At 55.5% G+C, this 22,119-nt stretch overlaps 3 protein-coding genes across 8 annotated transcripts; 2 read left to right on the top strand and 1 right to left on the bottom strand.

Annotated features, from left to right (window-relative positions):
• Window positions 1-248: 248 nt before the first annotated feature.
• ACHE (acetylcholinesterase (Cartwright blood group)) lies at window positions 249-6,069 on the top strand. 3 transcript variants are annotated; one of them, XM_057528600.1, is made up of 5 exons: window positions 249-357; window positions 1,943-3,029; window positions 3,396-3,880; window positions 4,657-4,826; window positions 5,721-6,069. In XM_057528600.1, the coding sequence occupies exons 2-5, from the start codon at window positions 1,965-1,967 to the stop codon at window positions 5,840-5,842; spliced, it is 1,842 nt and encodes a 613-aa protein (XP_057384583.1). In that variant the 5' UTR covers window positions 249-357; window positions 1,943-1,964; the 3' UTR covers window positions 5,843-6,069. The 3 variants fall into 3 exon arrangements, with proteins under 3 accessions (XP_057384583.1, XP_057384584.1, XP_007186670.1); XM_057528601.1 differs by having other exon boundaries at window positions 1,940-3,029; XM_007186608.3 differs by lacking the exons at window positions 249-357; window positions 5,721-6,069 and adding an exon at window positions 4,939-5,115 and having other exon boundaries at window positions 1,940-3,029.
• Window positions 6,070-6,169: 100 nt separating this feature from the next.
• On the top strand, window positions 6,170-7,409 carry UFSP1 (UFM1 specific peptidase 1 (inactive)). Its single transcript, XM_007198597.2, has one exon. It carries the CDS (start codon window positions 6,763-6,765, stop codon window positions 7,189-7,191), a length of 429 nt encoding a protein of 142 aa, XP_007198659.2. The 5' UTR covers window positions 6,170-6,762; the 3' UTR covers window positions 7,192-7,409.
• On the bottom strand, window positions 7,409-21,120 carry SRRT (serrate, RNA effector molecule). 4 transcript variants are annotated; one of them, XM_007186610.3, is made up of 20 exons: window positions 20,845-21,120; window positions 20,433-20,572; window positions 15,156-15,284; window positions 14,748-14,894; window positions 14,302-14,490; window positions 12,279-12,448; window positions 11,963-12,147; window positions 11,678-11,776; window positions 11,479-11,596; window positions 11,135-11,292; window positions 10,733-10,794; window positions 10,542-10,620; window positions 10,052-10,240; window positions 9,531-9,704; window positions 9,280-9,433; window positions 8,931-9,124; window positions 8,578-8,734; window positions 7,943-8,044; window positions 7,704-7,830; window positions 7,409-7,602 (listed from the first exon to the last, which is right to left on the bottom strand). In XM_007186610.3, exons 2-20 carry the CDS (start codon window positions 20,552-20,554, stop codon window positions 7,527-7,529), a joined length of 2,631 nt encoding a protein of 876 aa, XP_007186672.3. In that variant the 5' UTR covers window positions 20,555-20,572; window positions 20,845-21,120; the 3' UTR covers window positions 7,409-7,526. The 4 variants fall into 4 exon arrangements, with proteins under 4 accessions (XP_007186672.3, XP_057384580.1, XP_057384582.1 ...); XM_057528597.1 differs by having other exon boundaries at window positions 20,917-21,120; XM_057528599.1 differs by having other exon boundaries at window positions 7,943-8,032; window positions 20,917-21,120.
• Between the last annotated feature and the right edge of the window lie 999 nt (window positions 21,121-22,119).

The following is a 22,119-nucleotide window of genomic DNA, read 5'->3' as shown; positions in this document are numbered from 1 at the left end:
CGGGCTTCTGTCCGTCTGTCTGTCCCTGTGGGTGTCTGCTCCGCCGCTGAGGGTCTTTCTGTCGTGTCTGTCACTGCGTGTCTGTCCGTCTGTCGGCGTCTGTCATTGGAGTGCGTCTGGACCCCGGGGTCTCTGGGTCTGGGCTCCGAGAGAGGGAGAGGGAGAGGAGGTGGCAGCCCGGGGAGGCGGGGAGGGGCGGGGGCGGAGACAGTGGGCGGGGGCGGGCGGGGGCGCCGAGCGGCCCGGAGGGGGTGTGTGCGGGGGGCCGGAGGCGGCGGCTGTCAGAGTCGGCTCAGGCTGCGCTGGGGAACATCGGCCGCCTCCAGCTCCCGGCGCGGCCCGGCCCGGCCGCCTCAGGTGAGTCTCCCGCCCCGCCCGGGACCCTCCTCCGGCCCGCGGCCCACTCCGCGTCCCGGGAGCGGTGCGCTCCCCGAGGGACCCAGGCTCCCAAACAGGACGCCCACCGCGCCCCGGGGCCTGCCCAGCGACGCCCCCCGACGCCCCACACTCACCCTTAACTCTTCCCTCACCGCCGCATACTTAACGATTGCCTGCGCGGGAGACAGCATCCCGCAGGGCCAGCTGCCGCCTCTGCTCTCGAATTCCTGTGGGGACCCCCGAGCACCACTGCCCCTGCTCGCCCCCAAGTCTGGGGCCACTGGAAGATGCCCCCTGCTTGGTGGCGGAATCCGAGCTGCGCAGGTTCCTGGAGCCCGGCTGGGCCCTCCGGGATCCCGCGACCTCAGCGCCCCTGCGCAGCTCCCAGCCGGAGCCCCCTCCCAGACCCAGGCGTCCCCCTCCCGCGGGGACTCCGTCTCTATTTTAGGGGAAGGGGAGGCTTAGCGGAAGCCCCGAGTTATAATTAGCCCCACTCGGGTTTCCTAGTTAATCTCCATCACCACCACCCCAGCTCAGGGCGGCAAGGGCTCGGTGAGGGGTGACCGGCGGGAGAGGGGGGAGTTCCGACCCGGGGAATTTTGATCCCTTGGCTGGAGATGCCGGAACCGCAGCAGCTGCTGCCCCAAAATAGCGCTCCTGCCCCTGCAGCCGGGGATCTCCGGAGCTCCGAGAACGCAGGCGTCCCGGCTCGCCCTTCAGACCCCTCGGCAATGCCCGCGAGCCCCCAGACCCCCGCCCCAAGTTCCCGGCTCCTGGACTCGGGGCGGGGAGCGCCGTCCTTTTCTCGGTCTCTACTGCCTCCCGCTGGCGGCAGCGTGCACCGCAGCATCGGATGGATGGGGGACTCGATCTTGTGGGGCCAGGTCTAGCGAGCCTGTTGGCTGAGGCTAGGCGAGGGGGGTGCGCAGTTGACGGGCATCCGCGGGTACCAACGCGCTGTGTCAGACAGTGGATGAGGCGGGGCTGGGTGGGGCAGGGTGTGGAGTAGGCAGGATTTGGGGTACCCCGGGAACTGCGACTCCCACACCCTGAATGCCCGACCCACACCCCCCCAGGGTCCGGCCCTGGCCAACTGTATGAGAGGCTGAGCCTTCACGCCACCTCAAGCTCCCCCGTCGGCGCCTCCCGTCAGTGAGGGCCCCGCCCCTGTCGGGTGGCCTGCGGCCTCCGGTGCTGGTGCCCCGCAGCACTGCTCGCACTGGGCCCAAGGCAGTCCACCCAGCTGGGGGAAGGAAGTGAGGGCGGTGGGTCTCCTGCGGGGCAGGGGAGGGTATTGCTTGGCGGGTCTGTCTCTCTTCCCTGCATTTGTCCGTCTGGGTGTATGTGTGTGTGTGCCTGATCTCTGTCCCCTCTTGCTTCTCCCTGCCTGTGTCCTTGTCTCTGCCTGTCTCCCTCCCTCCCTCCATTTCTCTCCTCCTTTCTGCCAACCTGCCCCACCTCCTCTGCAGCTCAGTGATAACCCCTGGGCAAGAGTGTTACCTAATCATCTCCTCCCTCCTGGCAGCTTTGAGCCTTCACCCTCTGCCTTTCTTTCTCCCAGCAGACGCCTGCCTGCCTTGGCAGCCATGAGGCCCCCGTGGTGTCCCCTGCACACGCCCTCCCTGGCTTCCCCGCTCCTTCTCCTCCTCTTCCTCCTGGGAGGAGGGGCAGAGGCTGAGGGCCTAGAGGACCCAGAGCTGCTGGTGACGGTGCGTGGGGGCCGGCTACGGGGCCTCCGCCTAATGGCCCCTGGGGGCCCTGTCTCTGCTTTTCTGGGCATCCCCTTCGCAGAGCCACCTGTGGGCCCCCGTCGCTTTCTGCCACCAGAGCCCAAGCGGCCCTGGCCAGGGGTGCTGAATGCCACAGCCTTCCAAAGAGTCTGCTACCAATATGTGGACACCTTGTATCCCGGCTTTGAGGGCACCGAGATGTGGAACCCCAACCGTGAGCTGAGCGAGGATTGCCTCTACCTCAATGTGTGGACACCGTACCCCCGGCCTGCGTCCCCCACCCCTGTCCTCGTCTGGATCTACGGGGGTGGCTTCTACAGCGGGGCCTCCTCCCTGGACGTGTATGATGGTCGCTTCCTGGCCCAGGCCGAGGGCACTGTGCTGGTGTCCATGAACTACCGGGTGGGAGCCTTTGGCTTCTTGGCCCTGCCGGGGAGCCGGGAGGCCCCAGGCAATGTGGGTCTACTGGATCAGAGGCTGGCACTGCAGTGGGTGCAGGAGAACGTAGCAGCCTTCGGGGGGGATCCAACGTCAGTGACTCTGTTTGGGGAAAGCGCAGGTGCCGCCTCCGTGGGCATGCACCTGCTGTCCCCACCCAGCCGGGGCCTGTTCCACAGGGCCGTGCTGCAGAGCGGGGCACCCAATGGGCCCTGGGCCACAGTGGGTGTGGGAGAGGCCCGCCGCAGGGCCACGCTGCTGGCCCGCCTCGTGGGCTGTCCCCCTGGTGGGGCTGGTGGCAATGACACAGACCTGGTGGCCTGCCTGCGGACGCGGCCGTCTCAGGATCTGGTGGACCACGAGTGGCATGTGCTGCCTCAGGAAAGCGTCTTCCGCTTCTCCTTCGTGCCTGTGGTGGATGGAGACTTCCTCAGTGACACGCCCGAAGCCCTCATCAATGCTGGAGACTTCCATGGCCTGCAGGTGACTAGTGGCTGGAGGGGGTGGAGCTGCTTCCTCTAGGCCTGTTCTTCCACCTGCCCCTCCCCGTGGGGACCCAGGCATGAGGGCTCCTCAAAACCCACTCCCAAAGACCCAGGCTTCTGGGCCCCATGGCCCGCTCCTCTTCCCTGAGGGCTCAATCCCAGGGTGGTCAGTGGGACAGAGAGGAAAAGAAATGTGGGTATATTTTCTCTTTCTCTCTTTCCCTTCCCCAATCTCGAACTCTCTTCCTCCCTGGTTCTGGGTCTATAACTGTTCATCTCTCTGGCTCTTTGTCCATCTGTTTCTGTCTGCCTGTCTGTCTGTGCTTCCCCTCCCCCCCCCCATCCCTCCATCCTGTCCCCTCAGGTGCTGGTGGGTGTGGTGAAGGATGAGGGCTCCTATTTTCTGGTTTACGGGGCCCCAGGCTTCAGCAAAAACAACGAGTCTCTCATCAGCCGGGCCCAGTTCCTGGCCGGGGTGCGGGTCGGGGTCCCCCAGGCAAGTGACCTGGCTGCCGAGGCTGTGGTCCTGCATTACACAGACTGGCTGCACCCTGAGGACCCGGCGCGCCTGAGGGAGGCCATGAGTGATGTGGTGGGCGACCACAACGTCGTGTGCCCCGTAGCCCAGCTGGCTGGGCGACTGGCCGCCCAAGGCGCTCGCGTCTATGCCTACATCTTTGAACACCGTGCATCCACGCTCTCCTGGCCCCTCTGGATGGGGGTGCCCCACGGCTACGAGATCGAGTTTATCTTCGGGCTCCCCCTGGAACCCTCGCTAAACTACACTGTCGAGGAGAGAACCTTTGCCCAACGACTGATGAGATACTGGGCCAACTTTGCCCGCACCGGGTCAGCGGGGCTGAGGGGAGGAGGGCCTCCAGGAGCCAGGGAGGCAAGGCGGGGGGGAACAGACAGAGAGGGAGGGAGACAAGCAGAAAGGGCGGGGGGGGGGGGCAAGTTCACAAAGGAAAGGAGACAAAGGGGGAGAGAGAGAATGACAAAGGAGACCCCGAGAGAAGGGAAGGAGGGAGGAAGGCAAGGTGGCAGATCCTGATGAGACAAGGACAGAGCTGAGGGAGGCAAAGAGAACAGAAGAGACAGACAAGGAGAGACAGACAAAGGAGTTACCAGAGCAGTTAGGAGCGTGGACTGTAGAACTGGATCAATTGGACCAGTGATGATTTTTTTAGCTGTGACACACACGAATGCACACACACGCACACAGTTTACCTGTCTGAAGAAGGGGACCATAAATATCCCATCACATGGGTGTCCGCAGAAGTAAACATGATGTTTGTAGAGATAGGACTGGGCCTGAGTATATAGTAAGGGCTCAATAAATCATAGCAATTTTTTAAATGGGAGAAACAAAGATGGAGCAGAAAAATTGAGGGAAATAAAAAGAGGAACAACAGAAAGAGGGAGGGCAGGAGGAAGGGAAAGACTCCAGAGGACGGAGCATATTGGAAAAGAGAAAGGATGAAGGAGAAGGTGGGAGGGAGGAGACGGGGCTCTCCCTGGAGCCTAAGAGGGAACGGCACGGGTCAGGAAGCAGCCTGCCTCCTCCTACTCTCCATCTCCATTCCCCAGCCCCCAGGGGCTGAGCTTTCCCTTTCCTTCCGCAGGGACCCCAATGACCCCCGGGACCCCAAAGCCCCGCAGTGGCCACCATACACGGCGGGAGCGCAGCAGTACGTGAGCCTGAACCTGCGGCCGCTAGAGGTGCGGCGGGGGCTCCGCGCCCAGGCCTGCGCCTTCTGGAACCGCTTCCTACCCAAATTGCTCAGCGCCACCGGTACGCAGGGGCCAGCGGGCAGGGGCTGGGAGGAGGCGGGGGAGAAAAGGGGCGCGGAGAGAAAGAGGGAACTGGGAGCCGGCCGGGTGTAACCCCTCTCTTCTCCCCCCAGCCTCGGAGGCCCCCTGCACCTGCTCAGGCCCCGCCCACGGGGAGGCTGCCCCGAGGCCCAGGCCCGGCCTCCCCCTGTCCCTCCTCCTCCTCCTCTTCCTCCTCCTCTCCCGGCTCCTGCGGCTGTGACCACGGCCTCTTCCCTCTCCGGCCTCAGGGGGCCCCTCCTCTAATGAGTGGTCGGACTGTGGGGAAGGGCTCCACTCAGGGATCTCCGACCCAGCGCTCCCTCCCTCCTCAAACCGAGAAACTCAAACTGGACAGGGCTGGGGGCGGGGGTGGGTGGGGAGGGGAATGGGAGGACACCTACGACCCATCTCAGGGATCCACACGCCTTTATTGTTTAAATGGAAATGAAAAAGACAATTTTCTTTTTTTATAAAATTTTTATTTGGAGCCTGAGCTTGGTGTTGGGGTGGGAGGGAGGCCCTAGGGCTAGATAGCACCCCCCAGTGGGGCTATAACCGCCAACCATTTCTGTCTCTTCTCTTTTCCCCACCAACCCACGGATCCTCCTCCTCTGATCCCTTCTGTCCCCCTGTCTTCCGGTCATTTTCTTCCCCTCCCTCCTCCTTCCCGCCATCCTTCTCCGGCCCCGCCTCTACCCTCGTCCTTCCCCTGGTCTTCCGTCTGTCGCATGTTCTCCTGATCCTCTTTCCACCACCCCACGTGGTCTCCTACATTCTCCGTGTGTCCTCCCTGAACTCACGCCCCCCTCCATGTCCGTTCCCGTCCTTCCCCATGTCCTCCCCCCCACCCACTTGCCGGGCACCCTGGCCGCAGACACGCTGGACGAGGCTGAGCGCCAGTGGAAGGCTGAGTTCCACCGCTGGAGCTCCTACATGGTGCATTGGAAGAACCAGTTTGACCATTACAGCAAGCAGGATCGCTGCTCAGACCTGTGACCCAGGAGGGACCCCCTCGTCCCGCTGCCCTGCCCACTCCGCCCGGCCCCTCAGCTGTATATACTATTTATTTAAGGGTTGGGATATAACACAGAGGATCCCTAGACCCTGCCCACCCACCCCCGACTTTCCCCTGGGGCTCCCCGCCCTCTGCATGCCTCGGGCCGAGCCCCCTCCCCCGCGGTGCCTTCGCCCCTCTGGGCTGCCAATAAACTGTTACAGCCACAGGAGTGTGCGCGCTTGGGTTGCTAGGGTCCGGGCAGAATGCCTCAACCACTGGGATTGAGTGAATGGAGGGATGGGTGCTAAAGCCGGCGGGAAGAGCGGATCTGAGAGGTGGGGTGATGGGCGCCCGCGCCACGCCCCCGCCGCGGCGGCGAGTACATTCCGCCCCGCGAGGTGGAGCTCACGCCTGCGCAGTGAAGGACGGCGGCGCGGACGCGGCGGTGCATTGTGGGAGCCCCGCGCGGCGGTTTGGTGCTGGTTGCTGTGGGACGTGCCACGCGCTTAAACCTGGGCCCGGATGAGAGCGACCCCAGGGCCTGTACGCCGGTCCTGCCCGCAGTTAGCCCAAGACTCGGGGCCAAGAGGAAGCGCTAGAGCCCAGAGTTCTCCCTGGAGTTCGCTCCGCGCCGCCTGGAGGACGGATCTGCCCGGCCCGGCGACCGCCGCTCCCGCCCACCGCCCTGGAACCGCTGAAGGACGTCCACCTGGGCCTGGCCCCGCCCGGCCGCGGCGGCGGCCGCGCTCGCCTGGTCCTCCTCTCGGGCCATTACATTTACTATCATTATGGCTGCGACGGCGTGGACGACCGGGGCTGGGGCTGCGGCTACCGCACTCTGCAAACGCTGTGCTCGTGGCCAGAGGGCCGGCCGGCGGGCGTACCCGAACTGGCTGCAGTGCAGGCGGCCCTGGAGGACATGGGCGACAAGCCCCCCGGGTTCCGGGGCTCTCGGAGCTGGATCGGCTGTGTAGAGGCCAGCCTCTGCCTTGACCACTTCGGGGGTCCCCAAGGGCGCCTATGTCACGTGCCCCGTGGAGCAGGGCTTCAGGGGGAACTGGAGAGGCTTTATTCCCACTTCGCAGGGGGCGGGGGACCTGTAATGGTTGGAGGGGATGCGGATGCCCGGTCAAAGGCCTTGCTGGGAGTGTGCCTGGGGCCAGGCACGGAAGCCTACGTCCTGGTATTGGACCCTCACTGCTGGGGTGCCCCGAAAAACCCCAGTGAACTACAGGCTGCTGGGTGGGTGGGCTGGCGAGAGGTGAACACAGCCTTTGACCCCAACTCCTTCTACAACCTGTGCTTGACCAGCTGTAACTCGGAAAAGCAGCTGCCCACCCTGGACTGAGGCTAAGGACCCAGAACTGAGCCTTCTCTAGCACCATACCCGTTGATCTAACCCATCTCAGAGGCAGAGGCTGCCTGATGTCAGACCCCCCAGGAAGTCCCAGCAGAGCCTGGGATCTTTGGTGTCAATAAAGTGGCAAGGCCCAGCCAACCATGGCCCCAGCTAATTTTTGGGAGAATCTGGGGAAATATATTACATATATACATTAAGCCAGGAGTCACCACGCAAGTGCTTTTATTGGCAGTAGGGCTGAACGTACAAAAACTTCTCAGAGCGGGATGGGACAAGGCAGTCACAAGTACAGATGATACCAGGAGTGAGGAAACGTGTAGGACTCAAAAGAAATCCACATCATCTGGAGCATCCAGGTCACGGTATTCCACAATGGCCCGTGGGTCTCCACGGACCATCCTGTGAGATGAGAAAGAGGTAAGAGGGAGTGAGATTTGAGGGTCCCTGAAAGGGAATTTGAAGAGGGCCAAGAAAACTTAGACATCTTAGCCCAGTCTCACCTGTTTCGGGGTTTCCCAGGATAACCTCCCTGGCCTCGGAAGGCATCATAGTTCCCTCGGCCAGCACCGTAGGGAGCATGGGGGTATGGAGGCCCTCCTGCGGGGACTGCAGGGCGAACAGCACCAGCTATGAACAAGATCAGTGTTGAGTTGAAAAGCTGTGACCTCAACTACATCCTAGCTAAGTTTTCTTTCTCCCAGCCCCAGTCCAGATCCTTTCAACTCCCTCTTACACTTACCTCCATAGCCCAAGATGGGGGGCCGGGGCTGACCATAGGGCATCAGGCCCTGGGGAGTCTGGTGTGGGTAGGGGAGTCCTGGGGTCAGACCTGGGGGGAGTACAATACGGACAGGGACATGAATTACTGCGGGGGGGGGGGGGGGCGGGCAGTGGCGGGAGATGGACAGCTGGCTTTTTAGCAGTATGGCCTGAGAGTGGGGTAGAAACTTCTCAGGATACGACAAGTTAAAGAGAACCAGGAGGGGCTTCCGTGGTGGTGCAGTGGTTAAGAATCCGCCTGCCAATGCAGGGGACACGGGTTCGAGCCCTGGTCCTGGAAGATCCCACATGCCGTGGAGCAACTAAGCCCGTGCGCCACCAACTACTGAGCCTGCGCTCTATAGAGCTCGCAAGCCACAACTACTGAAGCCCGCGTACCTAGAGCCCATGCTCCACAACAAAAGAAGCCACCGCAGTGAATGGGAAGCCTGCGCACCGCAACAAAGAGTAGCCCCAGCTCACCACAACTAGAGAAAGCCCGCGCACAGCAACGAAGACCCAACGCAGCCAAAAATAAATACATAAATAAAACCAGGAGTCTTTCAACAGTCAAGGGAGAGGGAATGGGGCAGACCCTCATGGATCGTATCTTACTCTGGGCAGGGCCAGGTGGCTGAGCTGGCTTGATCTCAGGCAGAGCTGGTCGCTTGGCATCAGTGAGAAAGTTGTTAAAAAATGCTACCTCCTTCTTCACTTCCTCAATTTTCTCTGCATGCTTGTTGAAGATATGTTTGCGTACAAACTCAGGGCCCTGGGTGAACAGAGGAGGGGGTGAGAACTGAGTCAGCAATGAGGGTTCCCTAGCTCCCCAGACCCAACCTGCAAGGACACTCAACCTCCCCTCCGTCTCGTCCCAATGAGCAGTTCCTCCCCAGGCTCTGAGGAGGCTTCCCGGCTGAACCCTCTCCTCCCACAGTCCTAATACACAAATGTCTAACATCCCAGACCTTGAATTTCTTGCCACTGAGAGGGCACAGCCACTTATCCTTGCCCAGTTCCTGGGTGTTGGAGGTCACAAACTTTTCCACCTCCTGCTCAGGGTCTTTGCGACCCATCTTCTGGGCCTCTTCCTCTGAAAGAGATTCCCGCACGCTCAGCAGCGGAGTCAGCTTCTCCTCGAACGTCTTCTGCCATTCCAGCACTGTGGTTGTGGAACAGACGGAGAGCAGGTTGGAGAAGGGAGCCCGGAGGCGCCCATGAGAGGAGAGGGCGGCAGAGCATTGCTGCCAGAGCAGAACTAAGGCCAGAGGCAGCTGAGAGAGAGGGAAACGAGCAGTGGGAAAGCTGGGAGCTCACCTTCTCCATGACTGATGCGGTTGGGCGGCATGGGCCCCCGGACATGGACGATGCCACAGCGGTTGGGCATCTCGTCCTCGTTGGGGTACTCGCACGTGTTATAATAATCCAGGGAGTGCACGATGCGCAAATAAAGGAGGAGTTTATCCAAAACCTAAGAGAAATGAGAAGCTGTGAGTTCCCCATACACTTGCCCCTCTACTGCCCCGAACCAGGCTCTCCCACGCCCCACACTCTGCACCCACTGGCACCTTGATCAGCTTCTCATCCCGCTCCACGTTTATCTCTGCTGGGTTCCCTTCCTTAGGAGGCTCCTCAGGAGGGGCCCCCCCACTGCTCCCCAGCAGCTCCTCCTCCTCAGCACTCACTTCCTCAATCAGGTAGTCAGTGATATTCTTCAAGATGGGGTTCTGCGAGGGCAGACTCTGGTAGGGTGAGAGAGGTGGAGCAGACAAAACTCCTCAGGGTAGCCTAGGAACCTTCTCATTTGAAAAGGCGATGTGGGGCAGAAAGGAGATCAGGGCTCAGCTGGGCCGTTACGTTTGCCTCATTATTTGTCTTAATTTGTGTATGTGTTCTGCCCTAGCCAATAAATGATCACTAATACCAATCTGTTTTGTTGGAAGCTGGAGATGCTGCCCAGGAGGAGAGGGGCAAAGACGGGGGTGGGTACAAGGGGGTCAGTGTTACAGATCAGGTAAGGCCAGAGGTGCCCACAGCAGATGAGGGGGAACCAGCGGCTTTTTAACAAGTTCCACGAGGAGTCACTAACCGTTGGCAGAGGAGGCGTCCCAGGCTCAGAGGCCCAGAGCTGCGTCCTGTCATCCAGCGTGTGGATCAGCTTGGCCGCCAGCTTGATGTCGTTGCGCACTATCTGCTTGTGCTGGGTGATGCCGTTGATGTTGCGGACGCGACGGGTCAGGTCTCTGTTCACACCAGGGCTCAGCTCACACTCCCGGAGCTGCAGGGAACAGAAGGCTCACCAACACTTGCCCGAGAAGAGTCACTCAAAGACTGGCCCGACCGAGCGCGCTAGCAATGAGACTGAGCTCCCTAAGGACAGGGACCAGGGGTGCCTTGTTCACGGGAACAGTCTCAGAGCCAAACCCAGAGACAACTGCATACAATTCACGTGAGCAGACTAAATGGATGAAATAAGGAGCAGATGAATGAAGCCATCAATGAACAAAGGAATCAGAGACTGTGTGGAGCGTGGGGAGCCCCACCTCCTCTTCCTCAACAGTCCCACTCCCAGGACTCACTCGGATATTCTGCAGGTTCCAACAGATCTCTTTAATGTTAACGCTGCGGTCAAAGGTCACCCAGCCACGACGGAAAAACCTAAACAAGAAAATGTCAGCATAATCCTGGGATGGAGGTGATGTTGTCCACCAATCTTCCCCTGCACCTTTTCCCCAAGGTATCCAGGGTCACACCTCCCTCCATTCCTTACCTCCTCTCGGGCTGGGGCTCCGATAATGCCACACGCATAAAGCCGGGATATCTTTTACAGAGCTGGAAAAGCAGAGAAACAGAAGCCCCACTTTGTGATTCAAGGATTCACTTCTTCCTCCAATCCCCATGTCCTCAGAACCCTGGGGAACTGCCTTTTCATCTTTCCTTGGACTAGGAAGAAACAATTAAGGGCTTAAGAATAACAGCACTTGAAAGCAAACCATGCAACCAGGGCCAGCCTCTTTGAAGGGCGTGGGCCCGTGGGAAGGGGGCCTCCCCATCAGAGAAACAGAGATGCAGGTCAGAAGCAGTGCCAGGTTATCTTCTCGCTGTCGCCCCCACACGAAGGAATGGAGCCCGGGCGTCGTCCCTGCCCCCAGGACCATTCTTCCCCACTCACAGAAATGATCTCAGCCCGGGAGATGTTGGGCGCAATGTTGCGCATGAAGAGAGAGCAAGTCTTATGCAGCGGTCGGGGTTTACATTCCAGCCCAGGAGCGTCCTTAGGCTTCTCCCTCTCTTCTTCCTTGGGCTTCTCCTTTTCCTTGAGTGCTTCCTCTATGCAGGAAGTGGTGGGAGTTGGTGAAAATTTATTGTCATTTGAGGAGGAGAGGATAGAGAAGCTGTCAAACCTCCCCGCACCAGTCCCTCCCAAAAGGCCACCCTCCCATCAATGTCACCAACCTCCCGCCACACCGTTCAGTGTGAAGAGACTGGACTAGAAGCGAAGAAAATAAAACCTACCAGCCTCGTCCTTCTCCTCCTCGGCCTGGCCACTCTCCGACTCTGACTCCGACTCGGACACACTGCCTTCGTCAAAGCTGTCATCACCACTATGCTTCCTATTCCGCTTCTTGCTGCTCTGTAAGAGCCACAGCAAGGAGAGATGAGTCAGGTACCAGGACCCAGCCCCGACACTGACCCTGCGCAAGGGAGAGCCTACCTTTTTGGCTTCTTTCTCAGAGTCGTCTTTCTTCTCTTCCTTGTCCCCATCACCCTCGGATTTCTTAGCTTTGTCATCACTAGAACTGTCGTTTTCAGCCTACAGGTAGAGACAAATCACCAGGGATGTTGGTCTCCCCTTCAGCCTTTGTCAGAGGGCCCCACCCACCCTCCACAGCTGAGCCCACAAGTTCGCCTCTCCCCCACCCGAGACACAACCCCCGAAGCAGCTCCATTCTCCTCCCCAGGCCGCACAGGCAGCACCCAGAAGCCCCAGCACTCAGACCTGTTTGCCATCTTCTTTCTTGTCATCCTTCTCATTGGCCTTGCGTTCTCCATCCCCCAGGCCTGGTCCAACCCGGCCTTCCTCTTTCTTGCTGGGCTCCCCAGGCTTTCCTGCCTGTTCCTCCTCCTCCTCCTGCTCCAGGATGCGTAGATCATTCTCTGTACCTCCTTCCATCTTAATCACAGCTACCAACAAAGGGAGCAGAGGTCACCATCCAAGGGCCCTGGCCTCCAGCCTCTGGCTTTCTGTCCATCTATTTCCATTTTCAACCAAGACCTTAGTCACCAGACAATCCCACCCCTCCCAATCCACCCACCTGCATCCAGCATCTTGACAATGGCATCAGCTTTGTCTATATCCAGCAGAAGATTATCAAACCAGCCGCTCTCCATGAGGGACAGGAATACCCTTAGTCGGTTTTGCAGGGCCCCCCGGGCCTCCTGCCGACGCTTCCCCACCTCATCTGGGTGGTACTTAGACCGAAACCTGGCAAGGAAGTGGGGAGGGAAGAGGCCAAACAGTCACTGGAGGCCAGAGCCAGGACATGGGGAGGGGCCCAGGAAAATCAGGGGAAAGCCCCCATCCTCTCACACCCACAAAAGATCATAAAAGCAGAGACGAGGGGAGAGGGGTGCACTAGAACCACCCAATCCCCCCAAAAGGAACCAGAGGTTATGCTCTGAGAAGATCTAGGGAAGAGCCAGGAGCTAAGAGCTCTGGATTTGGAAAGAGCATGGCTACAGGGGGAGCCAGGGCTGGAGGCACACTGACTGCCCTGCGTATCTGGGAAACACAAATTTTAAAAAGTGTAGTTTCCCAAAGCTTCCCAGAGGAACGCTAAGGAAATAGTAGGCCCCAAAGAACCTCCCTCTCCTTGCCAACCCCAAACCAGAGTCATTAAAAGGACTGCTCCCACCAGCTCCCTCCATCCCTTGGTGGAAGACAGGGAAACCTGAAATCACCAGAAAGGAAAAGCCAAAAAAGGCAGGATACCTTTCTCCCCCCTTGGGAAGATAAGCAGATGGTGAAGGGACAGGGAAAGACCAAAGGGAGAAACTGAAGTGCCCTTATAACCTCAGGTACTGCCCACAGGGATCGAGAGAGGACAGGGTGGGGGGTTAGGGTAGATCATGAAAAAGGAAACACTTAAATTAGGACCCTGGGCAGGGAGGCAGGAGTGGGGGGGGAGGGACAGAAGAAATTAGGATATGCAAAAAAGAAAGGGGAAAGTGAGAGAAAGTCCCAGAAGTCAAAAACAAAAAGGAAAACTAAAGACCAAACAGACTAGGGGGAGAAAAAAAAAAAAAAACAGTAGAAAGAAGCGTTAGGCAGGAGCAAGAACAAGGACGGAGAAAGAATGAAAGGTTCACGAGAGAGTGAGACAAAGACACAGATTAAGAAGAAAGAGGAGACAGTGACAGAACAGAACCACAAGTTGAGCGTAAGAGGAAAGGAAAGCCGCAGGCGTCACCTCCAGGATCTTTACCTTGGCCGCTTGGTCAAACAGAGCTCAAGATTTAACTAGCCGCGCCCAGGGCCCATGCTGGCTGGTGGGCCACCGGCTGGCTCCTGGCTGGGGCGCCCGGCCCGGATGCCCCACCCCCGCGGGACTCCGCGGTGGTGGCCCTGACTGACTAGCTGCCTGAGCAATCACATTCAGCTAGACCGCTGCATTGTGCACAGCAGTGCCCTGCCTGTCTGCCTGGCCGGGGCAGCGCCGTCAGCCCAGGGGGCTCATGTATGGGCTGGGTATGGTGGGGGTGGAGGTGGGTTTGCTCCGAGCTCCGTCGATGAGCGGGTGTAGTTCCCAGTTCTGGCTCTTTTCAAGGAGGAGGAGCAGAAAGAGGATGAGGAGGAGGAGCAGGAAGGGGGGAAAAGATGGTTGATTAAAATTAAAACATCCACAAAAGGAAAAAAATTAAAACTCTTTTTCTGTCAAACGACACTGAGATCTTTGCTTTTCTTGTCTGGATTCACTCGTTGCTTTTGGGAGGATGCCACAGCCACACAGGGTCCCGGCGATCAGGGATGACAATGACCCAGTATCAGCGAGTGGGAAGCAGTCTGTCTGCTGCCCCAAGGGAACAGGCGGCTCTGGCCAGCTGCCTGGAGGCGTCTCGCTCGCTGAGGACGGTGGGGAAGGGAGATGGGGTGGGGGCCGTGGCGGACGTGGAAGTGAGGAGGAGAACCCATCAGCCAGTGCTGTGACGCTTCCCATCCCCCACCCCCAGGAAGTTCTGGATTGGGGAAAATGGGAAGAGGACAGGGCTGCAGGCTCCACTGGCGGGGCCAGGGGAAACATGCCAGGGAAAAGATAGCAGGAGAGGAGGGGCACTCACCACTCCTCATCTTTATGAGCCAGGAAGAAATCCTGCATCTGCTGCCTCCGGAAATCCAGCTTGTAGTCGTTATAGCGCTTAACTGCTTCTGTCTCATCCACAGAGTCATCCAAAGACAGGAGAAACTCCTTGAAGGTCTTCATCACAGGTGGCGGCACACCCAAGTCGATCTCTGCTATGCTGCCCAGCCTGAGGGGGGGCCCGGTCAGGAAGTCTTGGTTGTGGGGGAAGACGGTGGGGGGATGGCGGGCCGAGGTAGCCAGCTGCCCCCTTCCTTCGCCCACCAGGGACATGACCCCAGGCGCCAGCTGCGGCCACCCCCACGGGCACGCCAGTGTGCCTGACCCACTTCTCCTGGCTCCAGCCGTGGTCTTCAGCAGCCCCAATCCATCCCCCAGGCCTACCGACTCCCTTCTCCCAAGAACCCCAGAACCGCAGGTCTTTACCTGGCCTGGATAGGCAGAACATGGTGCTGCATGATGTGGACGTCTGGATGGCCCCAGGGCTGAGGGGGGCCGTAAGCTGGGCCCCCACCCCCCCCAGCATAGGGCATCTCATAGCCACTGTGGTACGGGTCAGAGCTGTGCTCATCCCTGAGGGTGAGGGACACAAAAGTCAGACAGAGAAGGCCATCATGTCTCCTGAGCGCAAAGGCAGATGGGACAGAGGGAGGGGCACACCTGCAGTGTGGTCTCTCACCCAAGGGTTTAGAGGAACCAAAAAAGATGGGTTTATGGGAATTTTGAGAAAAGGAAATGACCAAGAAAGTTCTCAGCAGAAGTGAGGGAAGACAGCTGAGGCCCAGGTAGAACTGAGGCTGAGGAGAGAAGACAGAGAAACCGTGGCCATCTCACCAGTCTCGCCTCATGCGCTTCTGCGGGGGGCTGAGCTCGTGTCGGGGAGGAGAGAAGCGCTCTCGCCGATTCCTGTCATAGTCACGATATTCACCCCGACTGCGGCGCTCCCGGCCACGGTCCCACTCTCTGGAGATACGAACAAGTAGCAGTAAATAAGACACAGTTGGATATCCCAAGATCACACTCTTGGACAGGCCCTTCCCATCGTATCTGAGACACGAGACTAAAAGCCTGAAATTATAAAATTTCTCTCTAAGAGGAAAAAACCTCTTGTCTACTTCCATCACTTCAGCCATTACCCACAAACTGATGGCCTGCCATCTCCTCCAGCCTGGCCTTCTTCCTGAGCTTCACACCAACATCAACAACCCCTCCCAGACGGCCACTGTCACCTCAAAATCAACATGTCAGAATCGAGCCTATTACTTCTATCACTATGGGCCCAAACTTGCCTCCCCCCTCCTGTTTCCCACTCTCAGTTGCACCAACATTATCGCCAGGTATCCAGTTATCAAGTGTCACCCTCACCACTAACTTGTTCCTGGCTTGTTAATCCTCTGCCTCAAATCCTATGAAAGCTGTCCTTTTCCATGCCATCCCCACAAACTCTGCCCTGGTCCATGTGCCCTGGTCCTGGCCATTTCTCCTTTAAGTGCAGCCTTGGTTTGTCTTCCCTACCTCTGGTCTCTCCCTTTCCTCCACTCCAAGGTCAAAATGATCTTTCTCAAACACAAATCCAATCATGCTAATACTATTCAAAACCTTGGTTCCGGGCTTCCCTGGTGGCGCAGTGGTTAAGAATCCGCCTGCCAATGCAGGGGACAGGGGTTCGAGCCCTGGTCCAGGAAGATCCCACGTGCCGCGGAGCAACTACTGAAGCCCATGTGCCTAGAGCCTAGAGCCCGTGCTCTGCAACAAGAGAAGCCACCGCAATGAGAAGCCTGCGCAACGCAATGAAGAGTAGCCCCTGCTCGCCGCAACTAGAGAAGCCCACATGTAGCAACAAAGACCCAACGCAGCCAAAGATAAATAAATTAATTAAATAAATTTATTTTTTAAAAAAGCAACAAACCCTCGGTTCCTGGCTGCCATTCCAGGTTCTCTACCAGTTACCAGCCAACCCTATCTCCATCTTAACAAAATAAAAAAGAAAATCCTCCGCTATAACCCAGTGGTTTTCAAACTTTTCAGTCTTGGGAACCCCTTACACTCTTAAAAATTACTGAAGATTGAAAGAGCTTTTGCTTATGTGGCTTAGATCTATCAATACTTAACTGTATTCATAATTAGAACATAAAAAAATACCTAATAATTTTGAAGTTATATAATAACATAAACTACACATTTATATATTTTTATAAAAAATGGCTACTTTACAAAAAAATTTTAATGAGAAAAGTTGCATCATTATTTCATTTACAAATCTTTTCAAGGTCTGGCTTAATAGAGGCAGCTGGATTCTCATAGTATATACTTCTCCATTCAACCTATTATGATACACTGTTTGGTTGAAAAATATAAAGATCTGGCCTCACAGTGATATGTAGTTGGAAAAAGGAACACTTTAATAACCTTTTCAGATAGCTGGGGATATTCTTTGTTTTTGATACTACCCAAAACTTGGCAAGAGATAGCTTATTAAAGGCTAGCTGCAATGTTGAATCTGAAACTAAATCAATGAACATTTTGTACTCTGCTACATTAAAATTCATTATTCTGCCTTGTTCTTTGAAAAGATCTTCACACATCTCATTACACAGTATCAAAATATCATAATCATTAGTATCACTCCCTATCTCACCAGAAAAGTCTTTTAAAGTAATGGGAAGCTGTCAAGCTGACATTGGTAGATACAAGTTTTCCAAAATTTTAGTTTACACTGGAAAGTTCCACTTCCTCACTGGCAACAAAACTGACGATTTTCCTTAAAGTAACAAGTTCTCTTAGCTTTTTTCAAAATGTCTACCAAATACCCAGATATGAATAAGCACTGTTTGATAGCCTTTCATTCAGGTAACAAACCTGAAGGGGGGGGCGAGGGGGGTGGGGAGATGAGGACTGTTAGTTCAGCTCACAACTCAATACCACAAATGCTCCTCCTCAAGACAACCACCATACTATATGCAGAAGTGCTTTATGCATACTTCCTATCATCACGTGTATTACAAACCATATAGTCGGCCTTCCCTGGTGGCGCAGTGGTTAAGAACCCGCCTGCCAATGCAGGGAACACGGGTTCAAGCCCTGGTCCGGGATGATCCCACATGCCGCGGAGTAACTAAGCCCGTGTGCCACAACTACTGAGCCTGCGTTCTAGAGCCCTCGAGCCACAACTACTGAGCCCACACACCACAACTACTGAAGCCTGCGCACCTTGAGCCCGTGCTCCGCAACAAGAGAAGCCACCACAATTAGAAGCACACGCACCGCAACAAAGAGTAGCCCCCGCTCTCCGTGACTAGAGAAAGCCCACACGCAGCAGCGAAGACCCAATGCAGCCAAAAATAAATTAATTTTTTTTTAAAAAACCATATACTCAAGAATCCAATTTAATAAAGTTTAAAATTCTTATTGCTTCATCAATGACATGGAGTGAAACTTTTTTTTTTAACTGTTTGGTGCCACTACCTTGATTTGTGCTAAGGCACCAGCGGTTTTACCCACCACTGCTATAGTACCAAATGTCAATACAGTGAAAACAACAATACTATCTATCTTAATATTACTATAAAAATAGTTGTAAGCTAATAACAAATGCTGGAGAGGGTGTGGAGAAAAGGAGACCCTCCTACACTGTTGGTGGGAATGTAAGTTGGCGCAGCCACTATGGAAAACAGTATGGAGAGTCCTCAAAAAACTAAAAATAGAGTTGCCATATGATGGAGCAATCCCACTCCTGGGCATGTATCTGGACAAAACTGTAATTCAAAAAGATACATGCACTCCTATGTTCATAGCAGCACTATTCACAGTAGCCAAGACATGGAAACCACTTAAATGTCCACCGACAAATGAATGAATAAACAAGATGTGGTAAATATATGCAATGGAATACTACTTAGCGATAAAAAAGAATGAGATAATGCCATTTGTAGCAACATGGATGGACCTAGAGATTATCATACTAAGTCAAGTAAGTCAGACAGAGAAAGACAAATACCATATGATATCACTTATACGTGGAATCTAAACTATGACACAACTGAACTGTTATGAAACAGAAACAGACTCATAGAGAAGAGACTTGTGGTTGCCGGGGGGTGGGGAGGAATGGGGTGGGAGTTTGGCTTAGCAGATGCAAACTATTATCTATAGAATGGATAAACAACAAGGTCCTACTGTATAGCACAGAGAACTATATTCAGTATTCTGTGATACACCGTAATGAAAAAGAATTTTTAAAAAATAATAAAAATTAAAAAGAAAATAAAAAATAGTTGTAAGCTTAGGGGCTTCCCTGGTGGCACAGTGGTTACGAATCCGCCTGCCAATTCAGGGGACACGGGTTTGAGACCTGGTCCGGGAAGATCCCACGTGCTGCAGAGCAACTAAGCCCGTGCTCCACAACTACTGAGCCTGTGCTCCAGAGCCTGCGAGGCACAACTCCTGAAGCCCGGGCGCCTAGAGCCCGTGCTCTGCAACAAGAGAAGCCACCGCAATGAGAAGCCTGTGCACCGCAACCAAGAGTAGCCCCCGCTCGCCGCAACTAGAGAAAGCCCGCGCACAGCAACAAAGACCCAATGCAGCCAAAAACAAATAAAATAAATTTAAAAAAAAAATAGTTGTAAGCTCAAAGACCTCTTAGGGATTTTGAGAACCACTACTCTAAAAAAACTAGAACATATGCTTTTTTCTGTGCACAACATTATGCCCCCAACTCCAAGGTGCACACTCCACCTGTGTCTGAGGAATCCCCACTCATCTTTCCAAGCCTTGCTAGGTGTCCCTTTCCTGTCACTCTCCCCTACACCACCTCCACCACTTGTCCCCTCCCTCAGATCTGTTACCTCAACATTTCACATCTTCATCATGACCTCTCATATATACTCATTTGCAAAATACACCCAAGGCCATTTTGCCCCCCACTCCAAGCCCCAGACTGTAAATTCCTTAGGGGCAATAACTATACCTTAGCCAGCTTCAGAATTAAGAACACCTTTGGTTGTCGTCTGACTTTCTTAGAAGATACTAAACAAAACAAAGTGCCACATAAAGTCTCCACAGTGAAGAGATATACTGACTGAACGATTTACTGAACTCACTTTTCAAAACAACACTGAATGAATAAATGCTATTGCAATAAGCCACCTCAAACTCTTTTTTCCTGATAACCTGTTTCCAAATCTAGCCTGCGCCATCAGCTCACCGATTAGATATTTGTGATGTCCCTTAGATAAAAGTCTTCCACAGTTCCTTTAAATATCAGCTGTTTCTCTTTTTTTAATAAATAAATAAACTTATTTATTTATTTAATTTTTGGGTCTTTGTGGCTACCCGCAGGCTTTCTTTAGTTGCGTTGCGCAGGCTTCTCATTACGGTGGCTTCTCTTGTTGCGGAGCATGGGCTCTAGGTGCTCGGCTTCAGTAGTTGCAGCACGCGGGCTCAGTAGTTATGGCTCGGGGCCTCTAGAGCGCAGGCTCAGTAGTTGTGGTGCACGGGCTTAGTTGCTCCTCGGCATGTGGGATCTTCCTGGCCCGGGGTTTGAACCTATGTCCCCTGCATTGGCAGGCGGATTCCCAACCACTGGGTCACCAGGGAAGCCCCTATCAGCTGTTTCTTAACAGAAACACCTCAACTATAGTTAACTCAAAAACATCCCAAAAAGCTAATCACTAGCTGAGTCAAACCTAATCAATTAACCCAACCATCACTATTCAAAGAACTCTTTCAGTTTTTAGGCTAGACAATTACAAGAAATTTACATATCCTGCTAGGGAACTGGTCTGACAACCTCTCCAATCAAGTCAATTCTGTAATATTACTTTTTTTGAATCAACATTTTTGGGGTATAATTTACAAACAATAAAACACACACACAAACACTCGTTTTTCATACTCAAACTCTTACCTCTATTGCTTTGATCTGCTGGACATTTCAAAAATCAAGCCACAGCTAGCTCCTTGGCCAAGAGCAAATAGGCTGAACCACATGAAACGGTCAAGTATGAGCGATTTCATATGGTTCGCTCTAATAAAACCTTAAGGGAACTGCAACGAGACTTGAATGCAAGAGAATAAGACGGGAGACGATATTAAGAAAAAGCAGTGTCTTACCGATCATTCCAATCATCTCCTCGACGTCTTTCATCTCTTTCCCGGGAACGGTCATAGTCGCTGCGCTCTCGTCTAAACTTGTCCCTGCGCCTTCGATCATACTCGTCATCACTGTCACCCATGGCGCGGAAAGAAGGGGCCTGGAGCCCGGACAGGGATAATCGGGGTGTTGAACAATGACGACAGGAGCAAAGGATTCCCCCCCACACCTTGGAGGAGGACGCCCGCCTCCCTCCGCAAAGGCCAACCTTCCGCTGTCCCCGCCATCCTAAGCCCTCGGCCACGGCAGCTGTTGGGCTCCGACTCTCCACTCGCCCCCAGGGGCCTCCACGCCCACCTCCCCGCCCACCCGCAGGCCCCTGTCCCAGCTGCCCGCCCCAGCCCGGCTCTCCAGGCCCCTCCCCTCCCCCACCAGGGAGCGGTCGCGGCCGTTCGTCTCGCGCTCAGGCCAGCATTCTCCCGGTGACCTGGGCCCGCCCCTTGCCTCGGGCGCGCGACGGGGACTGCGAGTGTGAGAGGGAGACACGGGGCTCTCAGCGACGGGGCCGAGTAGACGCGAAGAAAGTGGGACAGCAGAGTATGGACGGTCGGCGCGCGCCGCCCGAGCTGCGCCTGCGTCACCCGCAGAACGGCGCCTCTGCTCACAAACTACAACCCGCGGTGCCTGATCTGGAACCAACTCAAAGAGGGAAAGGCGGGGAGTACCGGGGGCTGATGGGAAGGGGCGGGGACCCGGAAGTCTCGCGCGCTTTCCAGGACGAGAACTGAGGGCGAGAGGAACTACGGGAGCAGAGCGGGACCAAGCGTAGCCTCGGGAGGGCGATAGAACCCTCTGGGCGTGAGGGAAAGGTTCCTCCCGCCGAGGTCGAAGATCGCGCTTTCCCGGATGTGCCCGGGGTCTGAAACAGTTCGCGTCCAGCCGCTTTCTCCCCAACTTTGATCACGGAGCCTCCGGACCTCATGGGGGGTGGTTCCCACCTCTCCTTGCGCAGGGCACGGGTTTGGGGAGTGCGGGCGCTTAGCGGATACGGCAACCATTTTAAAGCATTTTCTACCATTTTGTGGTCCCATCAGAGAACCAGCCTTTGTTGGTGCCTCAGCACGTGCTACCTGCAAAATCCATTGTTCCTGCTCTTCTTCCAGAAAGGCACCCCATCTTTAAGCAAAAGTGGCAAACCCCAACCAGTACTTTGATGAGATCGTTTATAGGTTTAGGGCCTGACCACCAAGCAGGATCTGGGTTGCCCCAGATTAAATGCACCGCCCCCCGCCTTGTTCAGTGAGTTGAGTGAGAAGACTTGTTTAGAATAGGAAATGCTGCCTCCCTTGCACGTGCTGCAGCCTTGCTCCCAGCGCTGAGAGGAGGGGTGTCTTTACAGAAACCACATTAAAAAGAGTCAGTGGAGTTGCAAAAAAACTGGCCCAGGACTAAGAAGACCCTTCTGAACTTGGTTCTACCATTTGGGAGCGATGTAACCTTAAGAAGTCACTTTTTTTTTTTTTTTTTTTTTTTTGGCCGTGCTGCTCAGCAGGAGGGATCTTAGTTCCCCGACCAGGGATCAAACCTGTGCCCCCTGCAGTGGAAGCTCAGAGTCCTAACCACTGGACCACTAGGGAAGTTCCAGGAAGTCACTTCTTAGCCGAAAACGCAGGCAGTCACAACAACCGTGCTTGTGTTGTTCTGCTG

Source organism: Balaenoptera acutorostrata, chromosome 15 (genome assembly GCF_949987535.1).
Source record: "Balaenoptera acutorostrata chromosome 15, mBalAcu1.1, whole genome shotgun sequence".
NCBI classification, from domain to species: Eukaryota; Metazoa; Chordata; class Mammalia; order Artiodactyla; family Balaenopteridae; genus Balaenoptera; species Balaenoptera acutorostrata.
This window is presented reverse-complemented; position numbering and strand designations above follow the sequence as displayed.